Source organism: Nycticebus coucang, chromosome 13 (genome assembly GCF_027406575.1).
Source record: "Nycticebus coucang isolate mNycCou1 chromosome 13, mNycCou1.pri, whole genome shotgun sequence".
NCBI lineage: Eukaryota > Metazoa > Chordata > Mammalia > Primates > Lorisidae > Nycticebus > Nycticebus coucang.
Window position 1 is genome coordinate 56,246,136 of NC_069792.1, and position 24,844 is coordinate 56,270,979.

Here is a 24,844-nt window from a genome sequence, read left to right on the forward strand (position 1 = left end):
GAGCTGTGATGCTACGGCACTCTACCCAGGGCGACAGCTTGAGGCTCTGTCTCAAAAAAAAAAGTTGGCCTTGAGATAGTCTTCTCATGAGGCGACTTTTTTTTAGGTTTGTGTGCTACTTTCTCTTTTAGTTGCTATTTTAAAATCTATTTTAAAATACTAACATTTTGGACAAATAGTATATAATTCTATTTACATGCGATGTCCAAAATAATCAAATTCATTGAGACAGAAAGTTAGAATAGTGTTCTCAGGGACTGAGGGAAGACGAGTGGGGGTTAGGGTTTAGTCAGCAGGTGTCCTCAAACTTTTTAAACAGGAGGCCAGTTCACTGTCCTTCAGACTGTTGGAGGGCCAGACTATAGTTTAAAAAAAAACTATGAATAAATTCCTATGCACACTGCACATATCTTATTTTGAAATAAAAAAACAAAATGGGAACAAATACAGTCACACAGCTTCATGTGGCCCGCGGGCTGCAGTTTGAGGACCCCTGGTTTAGTGGGTAGAGAGTTTCCTTTGGAAGGATGAAGAAGTTCTGCAGATGGATGGTGGTAATGGTTGCACAGCAGCATGACTGTACTGAATGCCACTGAACTATGCACTTGAAAATGGTTAAAATGATTTTTCGAATTAGATATTATAAGATAATGTATCTTCAAGTTTGCCAAGCTGCCATGATGTGGATAACCTCATACAGAACCCTGGAAGCACACCCTTCCCTTCGATACTTCCAGGATAATCTCCACTTTCTACTTGTGTATTATGGCCCAATAATGTCTCTACCCTTAACTAACTTACTGCTCTCTGGAAGCTCCTGAGACTTTCTATATACTGCTCACAAGAGACTCCACCTACATCCCCACCCATCCTGAGACCGTCTTACTCTCACAACTATTTCTTAGCCAGCCAGAAATTCTCAGCTTTCTTATTCCCAGCTTCATTCACCACTATGGCCTGCTCTGTGGATGTTTGAACAGCATGGGGTTTGTGCGTAGGGAAAAGGAGAGTGGTGAGGGGTGTTGAAGGGGTCTTTGAGGAGACTGTAAATATACACAAAGGATGAGAGATATGCCTTGTCCTCTAGTTCAGACATTGCAAATGTGTGGCACTTAAATGACAGTAGTTTAAGCGGCCAAAGTGAATCAGCTATTTCATTTATTCTTGAAAAAATTAGGAGGAGCCACTATGAGCCAGGACTTGTGCTCACACAGTGGCATTGAGAGAGCTTCTGAGAAGTGCCAGGCTGTGGGAGGGATCAAACAGGCACTAATGGTAGACTTCCGAGAAAGCCACATGCAAAATACAAAGGTCCACTCTTTGGGTTGCCAGGGGAAGAAATTTACTGTGTTTTAAGCAAAAGAAAAAGGGTATTGGATCATAGGATGGAAAAGTCTAGGGCAGTGACTTTCAACCAGTGTGCCATGAGAGGATCTTAGGTGTGCCATGAAAATTTTAAAAGACCATTAATTTATTTTCAAAAGATGTTCAAAGCACAGTAAGCATGTTTTTTTTTTTTAACTCTTTTTTTGATCAACATAATTTAAGTGTGTCACAGAAGTTTCACTATAGCTTCAAGTTTGCTGTGAGATAAAAAAGATTGAAAAACACTGGTCTAGGGCAAGATTACCTTCAGACACAGCTGGATCTAGGTACTCAACATCTTCAAAATGTTCTCTGATCTCTTGACTCTTCTCATTCTTGGGAAGGCTCAGCTCTGATGGTAACCAGAATGCTCAGCTTACTTCCTACTAGTTTAGCAAATTCCACATAAAGAGAGCTCTTCTCTAAGAGTTACAACTAAAATTCTAGAAATGAATCTCATTGGTACAGTACCCAATTCTAGAGGTGAAGTATTGGAGAAAAAACAGGGGGTTGGTTGTCCCCGAACTATATGGACTGAATAGGGGTGGGGGATATGTTTCCCAGTGGGAAATCTAACTCTTCTTATAAAAAGATGGTATGGACCCTGGCCAGGGAAGTCATTTTCCTCACTAAAGTGTGGAAGCTTAGATGAGGCAGTGGCCTGGTCTCCTGTAGGAAAACTGAAGCTTCTGAAACTAAGATTTTAAGAATGGGAAGGATAAAATGGTTGAGAGAGAGGACCCACTCAGGGAAGGAACAGATAAGCGATATGAATATTAATCAATGGTCTTTAATGAAAATTCTGTGTGAACAGTATACTTTCAGGTGACACCAGTTGGTCCAGAGAGGATAACATGGATTGAAGCAGGAGAGACCCCCTCAGTCTGCCTCAGCAGGACTGCCTCAGTTTTTTAGTAAAGATAAGATTTCCACAAAATGAGAAGAGCAAATAATAATGCAATTTGAAGTGACCTGAATATCATGTCACTTTGGTAAAAATTTACAAGTAAAATACCTAAAGAGCTGCTTTTACAGCTGTGCTATTTCTCAGTTTGGAGTATAGTCAAGTCAATTTGCTTTTGGATGTTTTTGGTTTGGTTTTTTAATGTAAGGTGGGACAGGAGAGAACCTTCCCCACTGTGGAGCTCCTGATGAGCCCCAGGTGAAACAACAGGTGACGTGGTTTGAAGCACAGTCTAACACTCTACAAGAAACAATACTGAGGTCTAAAAAACTGGTATTTTGATTGACTTTTTTCTTTCAAAAAGACAATAGAGCATCACAAAAAAATTATTTATGAAACCACAACCTCATGGCCCACTTTAGCAGTTGTTATATGAGCATCCTTCCCCAGCGGAGTTCTTGCTCCTGGTTAAAATATCTAAGGAGACTGTAATGTTTCATATTTAAATTTTTAAAATTCCTGATGTACCTACATAGAACACCTCGGCCCACTATATCTTATTGTACACTTCTATTCTTGGGTTAATGCTACACAGGAGGCAATTTTGATAAACATTCAGTAACCATTGTTCTTCCTCTCCACAAATGCAAAGAACCAGGAAGCAAAGAGATTAGTGAAACAAAAACAGCCAATATTTATTCTTGAATTTTGGTCTCTACTTCTTTCATGCTTATTTTCCTTCATACATTAAATATATAATAACCAAAACTTTATTAATATACAAATAAAACATGCGCGGCATGTAAGCATGGTAGGTGGTGAGTGAGCCCAGTCAGCTGGTTGCTTCCTGCACCAAGGCTTCTGAAGGAGCCCTGTGTGGAAACAGGCGGCTGTGTCTGAATACCTTCTGGAGGTCTGTGCCATTCTGGAGTTAAAGGTTAGTAACACAGAAGCATGTCTGTTCATAGTAAAGGACAAGGCTGTTCTTTTTTTCCCCCTGACACTCCACTTTGTTCTCTTCTCTGAGAAATGTTCTAAATTCAGTGAACTACCAAGGGAGGCATGGATGAAGGGACACAGGATAAGAGCAGAAAAAGCACAAATGGAATCCAGGAAGTTCTGTGGTAGACAGCCGATCTCTCCTTGATGATAGGAAAAAAGTATACAGAATACTTAATCAGCCCATCTTTTCCCAAAGGGAGAAAACACATATATTTTTGGTAAGGCTTTTACAGAGAGGAAAAAATGTTGTGGGAAAATGAAAAATATCTCTAAGGTCGGTAGCACATGAACTATCTAAGAGTAGTAAAATACAAATATTAAAGGGCAAGAGGAAATATCTGTAAAAAGTTATAAGGCGTATGTTGGATGAAAGTAATATCTTAGGATTTGACAATTGTTATTGAAACAGCACTTGGTATATAAACTCAAACATTCCTTTTCAAACTCAGCTTCTCAGAGGTTCAACTTCAGATGTCTGAGCACTTTGAACATTATCTTTGCCTTTATCCTTCTTGATGCGGATAAACACAGCTGCTAAGATTATACCTAAATGAGAAAACACAGGGTCAAATAGATGGAATCTTAACATGCACTGTCCCATTCATTTATAAAGTAGTATCCTGATAGGAAAAAATGACTCATATACCTTCATTTTTTGTTTGTGGTTTAACAAAGTTTCGTTGTCCTGGTGAATGAGGTATAGTAAGCATTGGCTTTCTTGGATAAGTAAACTTATCACTTATCCTGTCGGTAAGTATATACCAAGTCCCAAATCACATGGTGGGTCTCAGTGGGTCTCTATCTAGGAATAAAGGACCTAATATCCCACACAGACTGTGCATCGATAGTTCCTAAACTTTATACGTCCTCCAGTATTGATTCTAGTCTGTCTTTCTTCCCTTTCTTTATAGGCAACAATCCAACCAGAGCATCTAGGAAGCTGTTTCAGGCCTAAAGCTGACTTTGGCTGTGCCCACAGCAAATCTCACATTTTCTTTGGTGCCTTCTTTACTGCTCCAGCCTACATTGGTAAGTGACATTGAATAGACTATTTAAATTTTCTGGTTTCTCCCACTCCTAAACTTCTACAAAATTACATTGTGCATCTCAGCCCTAGATGTGTATTATCAATCAGAACCCACCATGAAAAAGGGATTTGTTTTAAGGAAATTAACCTATACATTTACAGGAAGAATCGTGGCAGGAAAGACTAAATGTTCAGAAACCCATTAAGAATTTTGTAATAATTCCAACCCAATTTTGAAAATAATAAGGGTACAAAACTGTAAGAGCCCATTACTTCTATAACATCCTCAAACTCATCTCACCTTTAACTTGTGGTAAGATTATGGGATTAAATCTATATGTTAGAAAATGGCTAAATTCAAAAACCCTTTCAAGATATAATAAAGGGGTAGAGGGGAGGCTGGTAAGCAAGTAGGACCTCAAAAATGCAGCTCCATTAGTATGAAAGGTGTTCAGCAGATAGTGGTTTTCTAGGAGGAAAGATAGTCATGCATAGCAGTGGGAGGGGAAAGTGGCCATGTCATAAGTGTTTGGACTGAAGGGTAAAAGGAAATGAGATCCCTTTTGGCCCCATGAATCAGAGGTTAATCTGACAGGTTGTGTCACGGAAGAGGAGACCAGTTGCAGAGAGAATAATGAACAATATTTAGAATTATCCCAGCCTTTCTTTTAGAAGAACTGTGTAAACCTTTTTACCCAGGTGCACATGAATTAATAAATTGATATTTAACTGTGGTAAGGATAACAGTTGAAAGAAGGTAATTACTCTAGAGGTTGAACAACTTTAACCTGAAAATTTGAAATGCTCCAAAAATTTTTGAATGCCGCCATGATACCACAAGTGGAAAATTCTACACCTGACCTCATGTGATGAGTCATGGTAAAAACACAGTCAAAATTATTTCATTCGTGGGTGGTGCCTGTGGCTCAAAGGAGTAAGGCACCAGCCCCATATGCTGGAGGTTGTAGGTTCAAACCCAGCCCTAGCCAAAAAAAAAAAAAGATTTCATTCATAAATACTTCAATATATAGAAAGTATTTATGATGCAAGCGAATTCCATGCTTAGAATTGAATCCTATCCCCAAGATTATCTCATAATGTTCCAAACTTAGAAAAAATTCAAAACATTTCTGATACATAACATTTCAGATAAGAGATCTACAACCTGTAATAGCGTTGTTTACAAAAAAAAAATTAAAAGATAAAAAAGAAAACGCCAGCCAGATCAGAGGACTCTGCCAGGGCAGCCATGATACCATGGGACTATTCTGGATGATAAAGAATCAGGGTCTGCAGTCATGAAAACATACAATGAAATTCTGCCCTGTACAGGTATATCAGCATCTCCCCCAGAAGGCTAACTTCCACCTACAACACCACTGGCAGATGTAAGAATAAACTCTGATGCAGGATTTGTATAGGTCCTGCCTGTCACCATATACCCCATCAAGCACAGTTTCTGGCACACATCAAAGACACAACTACTGCATTTCTTTCTCCATCATGAAAGCTCGGTAAGCAGAAATAAAACATAACCATTTAACCTCTAAAGCAGGGGTCCTCAAACTTTTTAAACAGGGGACCAGTTCACTGTCCCTCAGACCATTGGGGGACTGGACTATAGTTTAAAAAAAATAAAAAACTATGAACAAATTCCTAAGCACCCTGCACATCTCTTATTTTGAAGTAAAAAAAAAAAAAAAAAATGGGAACAAATACAATCACACCGCTGCATGTGGCCCGCGGGCTGTAGTTTCAGGACCCCTGCAAAGCCTCTAATTTCCCAAACTAACCCCGAGAGCAATGATAGGCAGAGGGTGGTAAAAGCAGCCTTGCCCAAGCAGGAAGGCCTAGTGGAACTCGCTGGCTCTCTGTATCCTTGGCTGGTGCCTTGCTTGCCCCTTGAGAAGCCACTAGACTAGCCCCTGAATACAGATGAGCTCATATTTCTGAGGCCCAAGAGAAGAATCCTTGACTTGAGAAGTTATACTCACCAATGACCAGAAACGTGGTCAGCAGTATACCGACCGCCATGCCCACAGTGGGCATCCCAGGCTGACGATCTGCTGGCTGGAAACACCTTTCCTCCACACACCTGCAGACAGTAACTGGAAAGGGGCACAGTATTTGGTAGGTTAAATTTTCAAGCGAATAGTCACAGAATCTCATACCAAAGACAGGAATTCCCTCAAACTGCCCAGGGGACAAATGCTACCTTACATTGCCTATAGCAAAATTCATACCTGGTAAAGAGACGATGCCTTCCAAGGGTGGCCGACCCCCATCATTGATGCGGATAGGGACTTCGTAAATGCTCTCCTCAAAGCTTGTGTGCTTGGTGGAGAGACTGGCGTGAGTACCTGTCAAAACAGGGAAAAGAATGACATGAACACACAACTTCAGATCCCTGCATCAGCAGGAATAAATAAAGCTTATCCTTACATCACATACTAAGGGTGACTAGAAATTGGATAGGTAGGAGTTAACCTACCCAAAGTATCACCCTTATCACTCTAGGTCTATCTATCATAGTGTGAAAGGGTAAAAGTATCCTTTAAATTCTCTGTGATTTCTCTATAGAAATGAATACAAATAAATACCAACAGCATTGATTCTCATCATTTCCAGTTTTGGGGTCTATATAGTTGTCCCAAACACTGAGTTAATACTGAACCATTGCTCCTAGGGGAAATGCAGGGTTAGGCTCCTGTGAGCCTCTGGTCATCAACTGATCAATATATAATCTCATCTTGTATATTTCTGTTTAAAAATGCCTTATTTAATATATATTATTGTTGACTAAGATTTAACTCAGGATTAATAGCAATGGAACTCCTGCCTGAACAAAAATGATCTAACATGTACTTTCCCTGTAAGGTGCATCATAGCTGCCTTGTGCTTAGGAACACTAGATAGCATTATGGTTCAGGGCCATTTTAAACAATGAAATGACAAAATGGAAAGCAAAAAGTGTGGAAAGTGGGGGCACTAAGTGGACTGCAAAAAGAACAGTTAACTAGACAGCTGAAACTAGAAGGAGAGTGTCATATTGTTCACCCTCAGCTGTTTCACCTTCTTATCATTCTGTGTTCCCTGGAGTAGCACTTTTAAAAACTTGGCCTAAGCTCTCAGCCTGTTCTGGCTTTCGCACGTCTAGCTTTTGACTTAAAGTGAGAGACTTGCAACTCTTCCTTTTACTTGAATGCTTAGAGGCCACTGCAGGGTTACTGACTGGCCCAATTTTAATATTGTGTCTGAGGGAATAGGGAAGCCCAAGGGTGTGGGGTGGGGAAGACGGGGAAAAGGTCTGGTCAGTGGAACAGTCAGAGGATACTCAACACTAAGTTTGCCATCTCTCTCTGCCACCTTAAATGAACTTAGACTGATTATAATATCATATCGTGGTTTTAAGTTCACCATAACAGTTCTAAAACACCCCTATAAAGTAAAAAAATGGGAGGAAGCCCAATTCCAGGAATTACTATCCACCTTCTTCGTAAAAGCCAACCCCTCTTCTCAGTTAGCAAACCTTGAAAAGACCAAAAGCCACATCCTGCAGGTACAGTTTTTCTTTTGTGGCCTGCTTGCTTGGCATGTGAACCGAAATTCTTTGCCCAATGAAAGAACCTCTACACAGTAAAAATTATGCTAAGTGAAAGCCAGACCAAAAACACGTGTATATATTGTATTATTCAATCTAGTTAGAATTATTGAAAATGAAAATCTATAGTGACAGAAAACAGGTCAGTAGTTGTCTGAAGAAGGGGATGGATAAGGGTAGAGATTATAGCAGGACATGAAAAAACTTTGCCAATGATGCTCAGTTGTCCTACTATCCATCTTCACCAAGGGGGATGCTGTGTGATGGGACAGTTCTCTCCGTTCAAAACCTGAATTCTGCCCCTCTGGAGACCTCAGAGGATGAGCTTCCTTCCTGGAGCATGGAAGAAAGCTCTGTGCTGGGTATCGCACACCCACCAAGTGAAACAAAACCTAATTTCGTCATTCATCATTATACAACTCACCATTGATTTTGGACACTTCCCAGTCTTTTTGTAAGCTTTCACTGCCGAGGGAAAATGTAAACTGGGGACCCCGAGGAAACTGCCAGTCATCATCAGTGGCCTCGAAAATGAGGCTTCCAGGTGCACTGAGGGGGTAGCAGAAGAACAAGCCCGTGTACTCCTTGACTAGCCGCGGGGGGTTGTCATTCACATCCGTGAGGGTCAGGTGGAAATGCGACATGGAGCTCAAGGAGGACCCACCTAAGAAATTGAATCATTGAAACACAGTATCAGCTCACTCATCCATTTAATAAGGATGTTTCCCTTTCTTAAAACAAAAAAAGTTAAAACTCAAGCAGTTAGATATCCTGAGGTACTAGAAAGATAAAACTTTTAGAATCAAAGACCTACTTTTATTACTGGTTAAAAAAAAATCTTAGTAACTAAGGTCTATGTGCTAATATTTTACATACATGACTGCAAGACTGATGTACCTTTAGGATAAGAAAACTGAGCTCAGAGAAGCTGTGACTTGCCCAAGATCCCACAGCTAGTCAGCAGAGCTTTTCCATCCAAGAAGTCTAACTCTAGCTCCCACGGCCTTGCTAGCTCCTCACCACACCTTGCTTTAGGGATGGAAGTCAAGTTTCCTAGACCCCCTCTGTGAGGATCACACATGTAAGTGAATGTTCTAGAAAAAGGGCTGTACAAACATTGTTTGCTATAGTAATACAAAACACAGACTCTGCAGCATTACTGGTTGGTAGTCACATGATTTGGGGCAAGTTACCTAATTTCTCAGTGCCCTGGTTTCCTCATCCATAAGGAGTTTTTTTGTTTGTTTTTACGGGGGGAGGGGTTGTTTGTTTGTTTGCTTTTTTGGTATAAAACTATTTAGTAATAACTTGTTTAATTGTCATTTGGGGAACTGGGCAGATATATTTACTAGCTACTTACAGGCTCTGATCAAAATTCCTGCTGTACACGCGAAAATTCCATTTACTTTTTTTTTTTTGAGACAGGCTCAAACTATTGCTCTGGGTAGAGTGCCGTGGCATCATAGCTCACAGCAACTTCAAATGATCCTCTTGCCTCAGTTTTTTTATTTTTAGTAGAGATGGGGGGTCTCACTTTTTGCTCAGGCTGGCCTTGAACTTGTGAACTCAAGCAATACACACGTCTTGGCCTCCTTGAGTGCTAGGATTACAGGTATGAGCCTCCATGCCCAGCCTTGAAAATTCCATTTAAATGCAAAGAAACTCAATGTTTTAATTACCAGCCTTGTTACTGGATAAGAATACTCTTCCTGTGAGTTAATTTTTAATTTTAAAAATTCTCTGGAATTCCACATTTGAAGCCAGCAAGCAAGTACTACAACTGAACTACATGAGACGCAAAGATTATATTGGGGTGGTTCAAACATCCTGGACTTTCCTATGTAATGGTCTTTCCTTATGAAAGTTTACCTTGAATCTACAGGGGGGGACTCCTAGTGTCTGTACTGAACAAGCTTTCCAGGTGATCCTGACATATATCAAAGTGGAGAACACTGCGCAGAACATTTTCTGCTTCAAAAAGGATGAAGCCTGACAAGCAGCAATTTTAGGCTGAAGGAGTGAGCAGTAGTCCTGGTGAGTGATTTTTCAACCAGTGTGCCATGGCACACCGATATGCCAGGAGAGGATCTTAGGTGTGCCACAAAAAATTTTAAAGATCATTAATTATTTTCAAAACATGTTCAAAGCACATCAAGTATGTTCCTTTTTTTTTTTTTCCCCCACTCTTCTTTTTGATCAGCATAAGTGTGCTGTGGAAGTTTAACTACAGGTTTAAGCATGCTGTGAGATTTTTAAAAAAGGTTGAAAAACACTGGTCTAGGTCAACAAGGCTGTGATTTGACTGCACTCTGAGCTCGCACAAGAAATCCACAACCACTTTGGATGAAAGGAGGTAGTTCAGCCAGGGACACAAGAACCTTCTAGAAGAAACCAGAGTGAGCAACACCTCTGAAGCCTGGCCAGCCTCTCAGTACAACCCTGCTTGGAAGAGGCCCTGCTTAGGGGCACAGGCAGTTCTCATCATTAACAGAGCAGGAGGGTGTGGGCATTGCCTATACATTGGCCTTTTGTGGCTTTCTCATCCTTCCACTTACAGTGATGATATCCTGGTGCTTTGGCCCCATCCAGTTTGTCAACTTTCTCCCATTTCTACTGACATATGCCCGGATAATCTCTTTTCTTCCCCCTGCCTTTTTTTTTCTTTTTGCTTACCTACTTCAGTGGCCACCACTTGTACCTGATACACATTCTCAGCTTCCCTGTCCAGCGGAGCTGTGCTGAAGATCTCACCAGTGACAGGGTCAATTTTAAGCCAACCTCTCCTGTCACCTCTCAGTGAATACCTTCATGAAGTGCAAAGAGCAAAAGAAAGCCCAAGTTACTTTGCATGAAAATGTGAACCTAGCTCCGTGTCACCATACAGCATTACCACTTGTGTGTTATTCACAGTATTTAAAAGGTTATCGTCTTGCATTACTAGTGCTTTGCCTGCATTTTATTGTCTTCAGAAGAAAGACTAATTCATTCTTATATCTGGTAGTGTTTGTGCTCAGAGGGAAAAAGTTACACATTTCTGGAAATTAAAGATTTACAATCAAAGCACCCTGGAAGTACCTTTAAAAACTCTGAGCAAACCACCCTCTAAGAGATCTTGAACACCCAGGGGGAGACATTGGGTGGAATGGTATGGTGCTCACAGACTGCTGGTAACACAGTGAAGTCCTCACTCGACAAGTACCTACTGAGTGCTTGGCAATATTAGGCAACTGACCAAGGGAGGAGGTCACCAAAGGGGCTCCGGAGTCAGTGGAGGAAGGAGGCACAGAAACCACTGATTCCAATAAAACGTGGTAAAGGACCCCTGTGGAATCCAAGAGAAGTTTATGGGAATTAGAGCAGTCTTTCTGAAGGGGTGGTGTTAATAAAGGCAAAAAGAGGTTACTTAGCAGAGGAGAGTATGAACCAATACACCATGGGCCGAGAGTCAGATGTGTCAGTGGTGCTGGGATAGAAATGGGAAGCCAAGGTGGCAAAAAAATGAGGCCACAGAGCTTTGAAGAGCCAGGTCACAGGAAACAATGGGCAGCCATCAAATGGTGCTAAGTGGGAAAGTGACCCACTCATATTTGTGTTTTCATTGGAACTCAGTGGTAGGTGTGTGAAGGATGAATTTGACAGAGACAAGACTAGGCCCCTGGGCACACCAGTGAGTACAGCCCTCTGGGAAGCAAGACATCACAGTCATAGGGCTGATGACCTAGGTCACAGGTCAGACCCATGGGTCACACCCACCCAATGTCTCCAAATAATACCACTCCCAGAAATCCTACATTTAAAAAAAGTAAAAGAAGTTTAATATATTCAAAACATTGTCTATAATTTAAAAAACTTTAAAACCTACATATCCTTGGCAGTGCCTGTAGCTCAGTAGGTTAGGTGCTGGCCACATACACCCAGGCTGGTGGGTTCGAACCCGGCCCAGGTCTGCTAAACACCAATGACAACTGCAACAAAAAAATAGCTGGGCAATGTGGTGGGCATCTGTAGACCCAGCTACTTGGAAGGCTGAGGCAAGAGAAGTTCTCAACCTTCCTAATGCTGTGACCCTTTAATACAGTTCCTTATGCTGTGGTGACCCCAACCATAAAATTATTTTCGTGTTAAGCCCAAAAGTTTGAGGTTGCTGTGAGCTGTGATGCCAAGGCAGTCTACCAAGGGTGATATAGTAAGACTGTGTCTCAAACAAACAAACAAAAATCCCTACATATCCAAGAATAAGAGAATGATTTAAAATCATGTTAATTACTTTGTCACAATGTACTTTTTGGGGGGGTCTCTTCTACATGCCAAGCACTGTATTATGCTTTGTGTGGGGGTAATGAATAAGAAATGCTATATACTTTAGATTTCATCCTGAAAGAGGTGGGCTTTGAACCTTTGGAGGGCTTTGAAAGAGGAGTCAGACAATCTGATTTACTTTCCTAAAGGATCACCCTGATTTCAGTGAATAGGGGGAGAAGAAGGAATCCAGAAGAGAAGTGGTGGTACCTTGGCCTACATTGGAAGCAGTGTGAAGCATTTGGATTCCGAGTGTATTTCACTGAAAGAATCTATAATATTACTGATGGATTGGATTATGATCCCTTGGTGGGGTAATGGATTATAAGGTTTTGGAGCTGGAGAATTAAATTGCTCAGGCCAAAAGTTTGGAGTCACCCACAATTCTTATTATTAGCATCTGAACTGTTAGTTATTCCTCATTCCTGAGACACTTTTTCCTCACTTGTCTTCCAGAACTATATCTTCCACCTCAAACTCCCTTGCTACTTAGGAGGGAGTTTGGAGGTCTTCTTGACCTCAACTTACTAGAACATATGTTATATCTTTTCCTTGTTCTATCAGAGAAATGTTCTTAAATGCCTTTGTTTTCCCTACTTAATAAGCTAAAATCTTTATTCACTTGTCTTTGACCAGTGATTTTTATAGCATTTTCATGAAGAAGGTAGAAGCATTTGTTAAGTAAATGGCTGCAAAAATTTAAATATTTTAAGCCTCCTTCTAATTTGAGACTCTGCACTATCGATATTAAACCATAGAATATAAGCCCTGCTATTTTTTCCTTTCTTTATGAAACTAGATAAGAAGTTAAAGAGTAAAACAGTAGATGATAACTTAACTCCTGATGGACAAACAGAAAAGATTTTAGAACTGATTCCAAGTGCCTAACCTATACCTCAATGTGGGGCAAAACTACCCTCAAATGTTTAGGGAAACTTAAAGAATTGTCATAACTGCATGCATTGGTTTAAGCCATGCTGAAATATTTGTGATGCCATAGACAGTAGGTATGGCAATAGAAGTAGAAGATCTGAGTTCAAATCCTACCTATGTGCTTATCAACTATAAGGGGGTCACTACAAAAGTTTTGAGACAGACCGTGTTATGGTCCATTATTTCACTTCCCAGAAACACATTGATAGAGTCCTTTCTGATTCACCTATGCAAGTTTCAACTTGCTCAGCTTATTGGTATTGCTAGAAGGGTTTCATTTGTTTCTATCTGTGCAGATTTTACAATTCTTGATTTCTGTGTATCTCAAAACTTTCCTATTGACCCACATAAAATCTTGAGCATACATATGTATATAGCTTGAGCAAATGAATCATCAGTTTTAAGATAAATCTTTGTGGGTCCCATTACAATGGAAAAAATAATTGAGAACTGTTAAAATGGAAATATTTATATATTACGTAAGCCTGAGCACTAGCCTCTCCTCAAGCAAAGTCTAGAATGATTCTTACTGCCCCAAACCAACTCTCTGGAGAGCTGAAGAAAGCAGAAGATTCCCTTGACCCTGTAAGGTAGCCTAGCCTCTTCTGTCCTGTTGGGGTTTAGTTTCATTCTCTCCAACTCTCTTCAGTACCTGTAATGGGCTAGAGCCCTGCCCCAAACCCCAGCCCACAGATCTAGATCAAACACAAGGCCTGGCTGTGGCTTGCCAGTCTCTGGAAGGTGAGCCCCACCTCTTGCACTCACCAGCTCTGCCAGCTGGGACTTGGGACCTGGGACCTACAGCAAGTGGGCTGAAATGTGGCCTTATGCTATTCCCACTTGTCTGGGCCTGGATTCACATTGATAAACCACATGCCTTAGCAGGCCCCACGGGTATTGACACCTGCCCAAGTTCACCATCACTGGCTGGTCCATTGGGGATAGCCCTGGGAATAGAAACTGCAGGCCAGTTTCTCTAGCCCTCCCAGCTCTTCCTCCTCTCCACCGGCCTTGGTTGCAGACCACAGTTGGGCTGTCCAGCACTCTGGTCCTTTACCTGATGTCCAGACCTTCTGGATCCTTGGCAGTTACGTTGCCCACTTTTGTGCCTATAGTCACAGCCTCACTCACTCTTGCTTGGAATACATGTTGGGAAAATATGGGTGCTTCATTCACATCTGTCACAATAAGCTTGAACTTGGCATAGGAGCTTGCGTTGTATGTTACACCAAAAACTAGAGGCTCAGGATTTTCTGCTTTGAACACAATATTGGAAACAGCTGCTGTTTCAAAATCAAGAGGCTGTGTCGGAAAAAAAAGAGAAAATTTGGGGGTGATAAAAACGTACATTCCACAAAACGTACATTCCACAAAACGTACATTCCACAAAACGTACATTCCACAAAACGTACATTCCACAAAACGTACAAAACGTACATTCCACACATGCTTCTTAAACTCTAATATGTTCAATAGATGAAGTTGAGAAAACTGGATATTCACAAGTATTAAAATGAAATTAGACCCTTATCTCACATCATATATGAAAATCAACTCAAAATAGATTAAAGATTTTAACATAAGATGTAAAACTGTAACACCACTAGAAGACAACATTGGTCTAGATCAGCGGTTCTATTAAAGGGCCATGGCATTAGGAAGGTTGAGAATGATCGATCTTTTAGGTGGACCCCAAAAGCAAGCCAACAAAAGCAAAAATAAACAAATGAGATTGTGTCAAACTAAGCTTCTGACAGCAAAGGAAACAATAAAAAGGCAACTTATAGATTGAGAGAAAATATTTGCAAATAACACACCCAATAAAATATATAATGAACCCAAATAACTTAATACTAAGAAAACAACCTGATTAAAAACTAGGTAAAGGACCAGAATAGACATTTCTCAAAAGAAGACATACACATAGCCAGCAGGGATATGAAAAAATGCTCAGCCAGGTGCAGTGGCTCACCCCTGTAATCCCAGCACCCTGGGAGGCCACGGTGGGTGGACCACTTGCAATCAGGAGTTCAAGACCATACTGAGCAAGAATGAAACCTCGTCTCTAAAAAAAAATAGATGTTGTAGTGGGCACCTGTAGTCCCAACTATTCAGGAGGCTGAGGCCAGAGCATCACTTGAGCCCAAGAGTTTGAGGCTGCTGTGGGCTATGATGTCAGGGTGCCCTACCCAAGGTGATAAAGTGAGACTCTGTCTCAAAAAAAAAGAAAAAATGCTCAAAGTCAGGAAATGCAAATTAAAACCTCAATAAGATATTACCTCATATCTGTTAGAATGGTTATCAAAAAGATGAAAAATATGTATTGATGAGGATATGGAGAAAAGGGAACCTTTGCACACTGATGGAAAGGTGTGTGGAAATGTAAATTAGTACAGACATCATGGCAAACAAAGGACACGCATCAAAAAATTAAGAATAGCACTACCAAATTGTCTAGTGTTCCTGCTACTAGATACATAACCAAAGGAAATGGAATCTTGGATGTATATCAAAGAGATATCTGCACTCCCATGTCCACTGCAGCATTATTCATGATAGCCAAGATATGGATTCAACCTCAGTGTCCAACAACGGATAAATGGATAAACAAAATGCAGTGTATATACAACGGAATACTGTTCAGCCTTAAAAAGAAAAGAAGTCATTTGCCACAACATGGATGAACCTATAGGACATTATGTTAAGTAAAATAAGCCAGGCACAAAAAGTCAAATACCACATGATCTCACTTATATGTGGACTCTGAAATAGTTGAACTCACAGTAGCAGAGAATAGAATGGTGGCTACCAGGAGGTGGGGAGAATTGGAAAGATGGTCAAAGCATACAAAATTTTAGAAGGAATGAATTAAAGAAATCTATGATATAATATGGTGTCTATGGTTAGTAGCAATATATTGTATACTTGAAAATTACTGAGAGTAGATTTTGTGCTCTCACCATAAAAACATAATATGTGAGATGTTTATGTTAATTAGCTGTATTTAGCCATTCCACAATATATGAATATTTCAAAAACATACACGGTTTTTGTCAATTACAAAGGTTTCATACAGGGATGTTCTCAATCCAGTGTCAACAAAGACTTCTCAGAATATCAGAGTCACAAAAAAGTCTTGACTGCAGGACTTATCAGAGCTTGTGGTATGCTAATGTCTATTGTGACTTTCCTGGAAAAGGAAATGGAATGTAGCACTCTACAAACTTATTTAACCATGAGACATTTCAGCAGAAACACTGATTTTTTTCAAGATCTCAAAAATCAGCTTGGGAAATGTTTATCTAGAGATTTCCATTCTGTATGGGAAAATAAGTTCCCAAGGGCTTCAGGACCCAAACCCCGAAATCAAAACTTTAAATTCATGGAGCGGGGAAGAGGTGAGTAGAGATGATAGATGATCTGCTCTTGTTCCAGGCCATGCCAGATAGAGGAAGAATTTCACAGGGCTGCTCATAATGGAAAATGTTGCTTCATCTCATCACCAGGAAGTTCCCAACTCTGGGAACTTTTAAGCATAAGCTTAAACAACATGTGACAGGCTAGCGTAGAAAGAACTTAAATGTCAAATAATTCATTCTATGTGATTTTAAGGTTCTTTTTTTATTATAAAGGGAAATTACAAATTTCACTTATAAATGAGGATGCAATATTCTAAAGAACATATTAACAAGTTGAATTAAAAATTATTGTTCAAATAATGTACTTTGGTCAAAATTAAATCCAACTTATGTGAGAATTAGTCACTATTTTCTTTTCTTTTTTTTCTTTTCCCTTCCCCCACCCCCTCCCTCCTTCTGTCTGTTCTTCCCTTCCCCCACCCCCCACCATGTCATTAATTATCCTCGTATCAAAGTTGAATACATAGGATTCATGCTTCTCCATTCCTGTGATGCTTCACTAAGAATAATGTGTTCCACCTCCATCCAGGTTAATACAAATGCTGCAAAATCTCTATTTTTTTAATGGCTAAATAGTATTCCCCTATTCCCACATAGGTATAGGTATACATATACCACAGCTTGCCAATCCATTCCTGGGATGAGGGGCATTTAGGCTGTTTCCACATTTTGTCAATTGTCAATTGAGCTGCAATAACCAGTACAAGTCTAGTACAAGTGTCTTTATAATAAAAGGTTGTTTTCCTTCTGGATAGATGCCCAGTAATGGGATTATAGAATCAAATGGGAAGTCTAGGTTGAGTTCTTTGAGGTTCCTCCATACTCCCTTCCAAAAAAGTTGTATTAGTTTGCAGTCCCACCAGCATTGTAAAAATGTTCCTTTCTCTCCACATCCACGCCAGCATCTGCAGTTTTGAGATTTTGCAATATGTGCCATTCTCACTGGGGTTAGATGATATCTCAGGGTGGTTTTAATTTGCATTTCTCTAATAATTGGGGATGATGAGCATTTTTTCATATGTTTCCTAGCCATTCGTCTGTCTTCTTTAAAGAAGGTTCTGTTCATTTCTATTCCCCATTGATGTATGGGATTGGTGGCTTTTTCATGTGGATTAATTTAAGTTCTCTATAGATCCTAGTTGTTAAGCTTTTGACTGATTCAAAATATGCAAATATCCTTTCCTATTGGGTAGGTTGTCTATTTGCTTTGGTTGTTGTCTCCTTAGTTGTACAGAAGCTTTTCAGTTTAATTAAATCCCATTTGTTTATTTTTGTTGTTGTTGCAATTACCATGACAGTCTTTTTTCAGTTTTTATCCAGGGTTGGGTTTGAACCCGCTACCTCTGGTATATGGGACCAGCACCCTACTCCTTTGAGCCACAGGCACCACCCTTGCCATGACAGTCTTCTTCATAAAGTCTTTCCCCAGGCTGATATCTTCCAGTGTTTTTCCTATGCTTTCTTTGAGGATTTTTATCATTTCATGCCTTAAATTTAGGTCCTTTATCCATCTTGAATCAATTTTTGTGAATGAAGAAAGGTGCAAGTCCAGTTTCAGTTTTTTGTATGTGGATATCCAGTTCCACCATTTATTGAATAGGGAGTTTTCCCCCCAGTGTACGTTCTTGTTTAGTTTATTGAAGATTAGGTGGTTGTAAGTTGTTGGTTTCATTTCCTGGTTTTCTATTCAATTCCAAATGTCTGTGTCTCTATTTTTGTGCCACTACCATGCTGACTTGACCACTATGGACTTGTAATACAGCCTAAAATCTGGTATGGTAATGCTCCTGGCTTTGTTTTTATTACTAATAACTGCCTTAGCTGTATGGTTTTTTTCTGGTTCCATACAAAATGCAGAATCATTTTTTCCAAGTCTTGAAAATAGGATGTTGGTATTTAAATAGGGATAGTTTTGAATCAGTAGGTTGCTCTGGGAAGTACAGACATTTTAATAATGTTAATTCTTCCCATGAGCATGGTATGTTCTTCCATTTGTTAAAATCCTCTGCTATTTCTTTTCTTAGGGTTTCATAATTTTCTTTATAGAGGTCTTTCACCTCTTTTGTTAGGTATATTCCTAGGTATTTCATTGGGGGGGGCTATTGATGAAGGGAGTTGTGTCCTTAATTAGCCTCTCATCTTGGCTGTTGTTGGCATATACAAAAGCAACTGACTTGTGGACATTGATTTTATATCCTGAGACATTACTGTATTTTTTGATGACTTCCAAGAGTCTTGTAGTTGAGTCTTTAGGGTTCTCTAAGTATGAAAGTATACCATCAGCAAAGAGGGAGAGTTTGACCTCCTCTGCTCACATTTGGATTCCCTTTATTTTCTTGTCTTGCCTAATTGTATTGGCTAGAACTTCCAGCACTATGTTGAATAGTAATGGCGACAGAGGACAACCATGTCTGGTTCCAGTTCTAAGTGGAAAAGCTTTCAGTTTAACTCCATTCAGTAAAATATTAGCTGTGAGTTTGTCATAGATAGCTTCAATCAGTTTAAGAAATGTGCCACAGGAAAGCGGAGCAAGATGGCACCCGAGTAACAACTTTCTTGCATCTAGGCACCGTGAGTCTGGGGAGATAGAACTCCAAGCATCTCTGGCTGGTGGGATCTGCCTATCATCACCCCTGTGCGGATACAGGGAGTCAGCGAGAGACTTCTGGACCCCAAGAGGAGGACTAAAACAGTGGAAAACCGGCAAGTGGTAGCGTGTGTTCAATCGGTCTAAACCCGCCGGCAACTGTAAGTTCAGTAGCAGCGAGACTGCAAACCAGAAAGGCCTTACCTGTGAACTGTTTTGGTGTCTTTGGACTTGGCACTCAGCTGAACTGCCTTGGGGAGAGCCTGAGCGGGAGTGCGGAGAACTTTGGCCTTTGTCTAGGGTCCTAGTCTGAGCCGCTGAGCTAGACGGAGCTAATAGTGTTTGGCTCTGGGTCACAGGCAGCCATTGTGAGCGATCTGCCCTGGCAAGCTCCACGCTCAGGGTCGCAGAGCTAGAATTGGGTGGGAGCTGGTAACCCAGCGACCAAGTAGCCTAAGGGCGGGGTCTGAGCCGCCTTGCAGCCCTAACCCTCGGGGGCAGAGGGAGACCAGTTTTGGCACACAGGGTAAGTGGATAGCCACTTCAGCAGTGATTCCAGCAACAAGCACTTTCCTGGGAAATCTTCTGCTCAGCAAGTAAACAAGTTCAAAGTGCCTTTTAAGTGGGCCGAAGAGAGATTTAGGGTGTCTACCTGCTGGGGTTTGAGAAACTAGTAGCCTCCAGTCGTATCAGAACTGTGATTAACATCTCATACCCCAGAAGACCATGTGTTGCCCAGACAGTATTCAATAACATATACATACTGCTTTGTTTTTGGTTGTGTTTTTTTTGTTTATTTTCATGTTGTTGACGTTGTTTTGTTTTATAAGTTCAACCTTTTCCATACAGATTCTTTTTCTTTCTCAATTTTTCTAGTTTAATTATAATTTCCCATTGCTGTCTTTTTCAATAATTAGAACTTCATCTTCGCTAGTGTTTCTACTGCTATTATTTGGTTTTTCACCCAATTTTATCCCGTAAAGTTTTCTGTTTGCTTGTTTTGGTTTGATTTATAGCATTTTTGTCTTTCCTCTCTACTTGGTGGAGGTGGGGTACTGTGTCTGATCAGGTTAGCAAAGAGCTGCTGACCTCAAGGGAACCACCCAACTGGGCACCCCCAGAAGGTGGGTTTTTTTTAAGGTTGTGTCAAAGTACCCTACTGTACACCTATATTTTTCTGTCTCCCTCTTTCTGTGCCTCTCTTCTTTTTGTCAATATTCCTTTTACCCACCCCCTCCCCTTTCTCTATTTTTCTTTTTTTTCTTATCACTTGGTCCTCCTTTCTTTCATCCCTTTTTTGCTCTTCAACCTTCTCACCCCTCTGGTCCTGTAACCCTTAGTCCACAGGCACGAGAACTTAAAGAGCAAGAGGAAGTGAAAGGAAAATTAGGGCAAGGAAACAGATAAAAGAAATCATTCATGAGGAAGAATCAGCAGAAAACTCCAGGCAACATGAAGAACCAGTCCAGAACAACCCGTCAAGGGACCATGAGGTAGCTACTGCAGATGATTCCACCTATGAAGAAATGCTAGGAATGACAGAAAGGGAATTTAGAATACACATGTTGAAAACAATGAAAGAAATGATGGAAACAATGAAGGAAACTGCTAATAAACTGGAAAATAACCAAAAGGAAATCCAAAAACAGAATCAAATAAGAGATGAATGATATGAAGAATATAAAAAGGATATAGCAGAGCTGAAGGAACTGAAACATCCAATTAGGGAACTCAAAGATGCAATGGAAAGTATCAGCAACAGGTTAGACCATGCAGAAGAAAGAATTTCAGAGGTAGAAGACAAAGTTCTTGAGATAACTCAGATAGTAAAAGAGGCAGAAAAGAAGAGAGAGAAAGCAGAACGTTCACTGTCAGAATTATGGGACTTTATGAAGTGTTCCAACATACGAGTTATAGGAATTCCAGAAGGGGAAGAAGAATGCCCCAGAGGAATGGAAGCCATACTAGAGAATATTATAAAAGAAAATTTCCCAAATATCACCAAAGATTCTGACACACTGCTTTCCGAGGGATATCGGACCCCAGGTCGCCTCAACTCTAACCGAGCTTCTCCAAGACACATTGTGATGAACCTGTCCAAAGTCAAGACAAAAGAAAAGATTCTGCAAGCTGCCAGGAGTAAGCACCAGTTGACCTACAGGGGCAAATCCATCAGAGTGACTGCAGACTTCTCTAATGAAACTTTCCAAGCAAGAAGACAGTGGTCATCTACTTTAATCTACTTAAACAGAACAATTTCCAGCCCAGAATTCTGTACCCTGCTAAGCTGAGCTTCAAAATTGACGGAGAAATCAAATCATTTATGGATATACAAACATTGAGGAAATTCGCCACAACAAGACCAGCTCTACAGGAAATACTTCAACCTGTTCTGCACACTGACCACCACAATGGATCAGCAGCAAAGTAAGAACTCAGAAATTAAAGGACAGAACCTAACCTCCACACGGATGCAAAAGATAAAACTAAGCAATGGACTCTCACCAAATAAGACGAATAGAATACTACCACACTTATCAATTATCTCAATAAATGTTAATGGCTTGAATTCCCCACTGAAAAGACATAGACTGGCTGACTGGATTAAGAAACACAAGCCATCTATTTGCTGTCTGCAAGAAACACACCTGGCTTCAAAAGACAAATTAAAGCTCCGAGTCAAGGGTTGGAAGACAATTTTTCAGGCAAATGGAATTCAGAAGAAAAGAGGAGTTGCAATCTTATTTTCAGATACATGTGGATTTAAAGCAACTAAAGTCAAAAAAGACAAAGATGGTCACTTTATATTGGTCAAGGGAAAAATACAACAAGAAGACATTTCAATTCTAAATATCTATGCACCCAATTTGAATGCTCCCAGATTCTTGAAACAGACCTTACTCAGTCTGAGCAATATGATATCTGATAATACCATCATAACAGGGGACTTTAACACTCCTCTTACAGATAGATCCTCTAAACAGAAATTAAACAAAGATATAAGAGATTTAAATGAGACCCTACAACAACTGTCCTTGACAGACGCATATAGAACACTCCACCCCAAAGACAAAGAATATACATTCTTCTCATCACCCCATGGAACATTCTCCAAAATTGATCATATCCTGGGACACAAAACAAATATCAACAGAATCAAAAGAATTGAAATTTTACCTTGTATCTTCTCAGACCATAAGGCACTAAAGGTGGAACTCAACTCTAACAAAAATCCTCGACCCCACCCAAAGACATGGAAATTAAACAATCTTCTGTTGAATAACAGATGGGTGCAGGAAGAAATAAAACAGGAAATTATTAACTTCCTTGAGCATAACAGCAATGAAGACACAAGCTACCAAAACCTGTGGGATACTGCAAAAGCAGTTTTGAGAGGGAAATTCATCGCTTTAGATGCCTATATTCGAAAAACAGAAAGAGAGCACATCAACAATCTCACAAGAGATCTTATGGAATTGGAAAAAGAAGAACAATCTAAGCCTAAACTCAGTAGAAGAAAAGAAATATCCAAAATCAAATCAGAGATCAATGAAATTGAAAACAAAAGAATCATTCAGAAAATTAATGAAACAAGGAGTTGGTTTTTTGAAAAAATAAATAAAATAGATAAACCATTGGCCAGACTAATGAGGAATAGAAAAGTAAAATCTCTAGTAACCTCAATCAGAAATGAGAAAGGGGAAATAACAACTGATCTCACAGAGATACAAGAGATCATCTCTGAATACTACAAGAAACTCTATGCCCAGAAATTTGACAATATGAAGGAAATGGATAAATATTTGGAATCACACCCTCTCCTTAGACTTAGCCAGGAAGAAACAGAGCTCCTGAACAGACCAATTTCAAGCACCGAGATCAAAGAAACAATAAAAAATCTTCCAACCAAAAAATGCCCTGGTCCAAATGGCTTCACACCAGAATTCTATCAAACCTTCAAGGAAGAGCTTATTCCTGTACTGCAGAAATTATTCCAAAAAATTGAGGAAGACGGAATCTTCCCCAACACATTTTATGAAGCAAACATCACCCTGATACCAAAACCAGGAAAAGACCCAAACAAAAAGGAGAATTTCAGACCAATCTCACTCATGAATATAGATGGAAAAATTCTCAACAAAATCCTAGCCAATAGATTACAGCTTATCATCAAAAAAGTCATTCATCATGATCAAGTCGGCTTCATCCCAGGGATGCAAGGCTGGTTTAACATACTCAAGTCCATAAACGTTATCCACCATATTAACAGAGGCAAAAATAAAGATCACATGATCCTCTCAATAGATGCAGAAAAAGCATTTGATAAAATCCAGCATCCTTTTTTAATTAGAATACTGAAGAGTATAGGCATAGGTGGCACATTTCCAAAACTGATTGAAGCTATCTATGACAAACCCACAGCCAATATTTTACTGAATGGAGTAAAACTAAAAGCTTTTCCTCTTAGAACTGGAACCAGACAAGGTTGTCCTCTGTCACCTTTACTATTCAACGTAGTGCTGGAAGTTCTAGCCAATACAATTAGGCAAGACAAGGAAATAAAGGGAATCCAAATGGGAGCAGAGGAGGTCAAACTCTCCCTCTTTGCTGACGACATGATCTTATACTTAGAGAACCCCAAAGACTCAACCACAAGACTCCTTGAAGTCATCAAAAAATACAGTAATGTTTCAGGATATAAAATCAATGTCCACAAGTCAGTAGCCTTTGTATACACCAATAATAGTCAAGATGAGAAGCTAATTAAGGACACAACTCCCTTCACCATAGTTTCAAAGAAAATGAAATACCTAGGAATATACCTAACGAAGGAGGTGAAGGACCTCTATAAAGAAAACTATGAAATCCTCAGAAAGGAAATAGCAGAGGATATTAACAAATGGAAGAACATACCATGCTCATGGATGGGAAGAATCAACATTGTTAAAATGTCTATACTTCCCAAAGCAATCTACGTATTCAGTGCCATTCCTATCAAAATACCAACATCGTACTTTCAAGATTTGGAAAAAATGATTCTGTGTTTTGTATGGAACCGGAAAAAACCCCATATAGCTAAGGCAGTTCTTAGTAACAAAAATAAAGCTGGGGGCATCAGCATACCAGATTTTAGTCTGTACTACAAAGCCATAGTGCTCAAGACATCATGGTACTGGCACATGAGACATAGACACTTGGAATGGAATTGAACACCAAGAAATGAAACTAACATCTTACAACCACCTAATCTTCGATAAACCAAACAAGAACATACCTTGGGGGAAAGACTCCCTATTCAATAAATGGTGTTGGGAGAACTGGATGTCTACATGTAAAAGACTGAAACTGGACCCACACCTTTCCCCACTCACAAAAATTGATTCAAGATGGATAAAGGATACCTTCATTTAAGGTATGAAACAATAAAAATCCTCAAAGAAAGCATAGGAAAAACACTGGAAGATATTGACCTGGGGAAAGACTTCATGAAGAAGACTGCCATGGCAACTGCAACAACAAAAATAAACAAATGGGACTTCATTAAACTGAAAAGCTTCTGTACAGCTAAGGAGACAATAACCAAAGCAAAGAGACAACCTACACAATGGGAAAGGATATTTGCATATTTTCAATCAGACAAAAGCTTGATAACTAGGATCTATAGAGAACTCAAATTAATCCACATGAAAAAAGCCAACAATCCCAT

The 24,844-nt window shown here is 39.9% G+C and overlaps 1 protein-coding gene across 7 annotated transcripts in view; it reads right to left on the reverse strand.

Moving 5' to 3' along the window:
- Positions 1–2,152: 2,152 nt before the first annotated feature.
- Positions 2,153–24,844, reverse strand: part of CDH17 (cadherin 17) — a 114,562-nt gene continuing 91,870 nt past the window's right edge. For 6 of the 7 annotated variants that reach the window (XM_053559005.1, XM_053559001.1, XM_053559004.1 and 3 more), the window contains 6 exons: positions 14,189–14,433; positions 10,573–10,703; positions 8,324–8,563; positions 6,542–6,658; positions 6,293–6,406; positions 2,156–3,817 (listed from right to left, as the gene is read on the reverse strand). In XM_053559005.1, coding sequence (XP_053414980.1) covers positions 3,717–3,817; positions 6,293–6,406; positions 6,542–6,658; positions 8,324–8,563; positions 10,573–10,703; positions 14,189–14,433 — 948 coding nt within the window. In that variant the 3' untranslated portion in view covers positions 2,156–3,716. Of the gene's footprint in view, positions 3,818–6,292; positions 6,407–6,541; positions 6,659–8,323; positions 8,564–10,572; positions 10,704–14,188; positions 14,434–24,844 lie in introns of all 7 variants that reach the window. The other variant, XM_053559007.1, reaches the window with a different exon arrangement.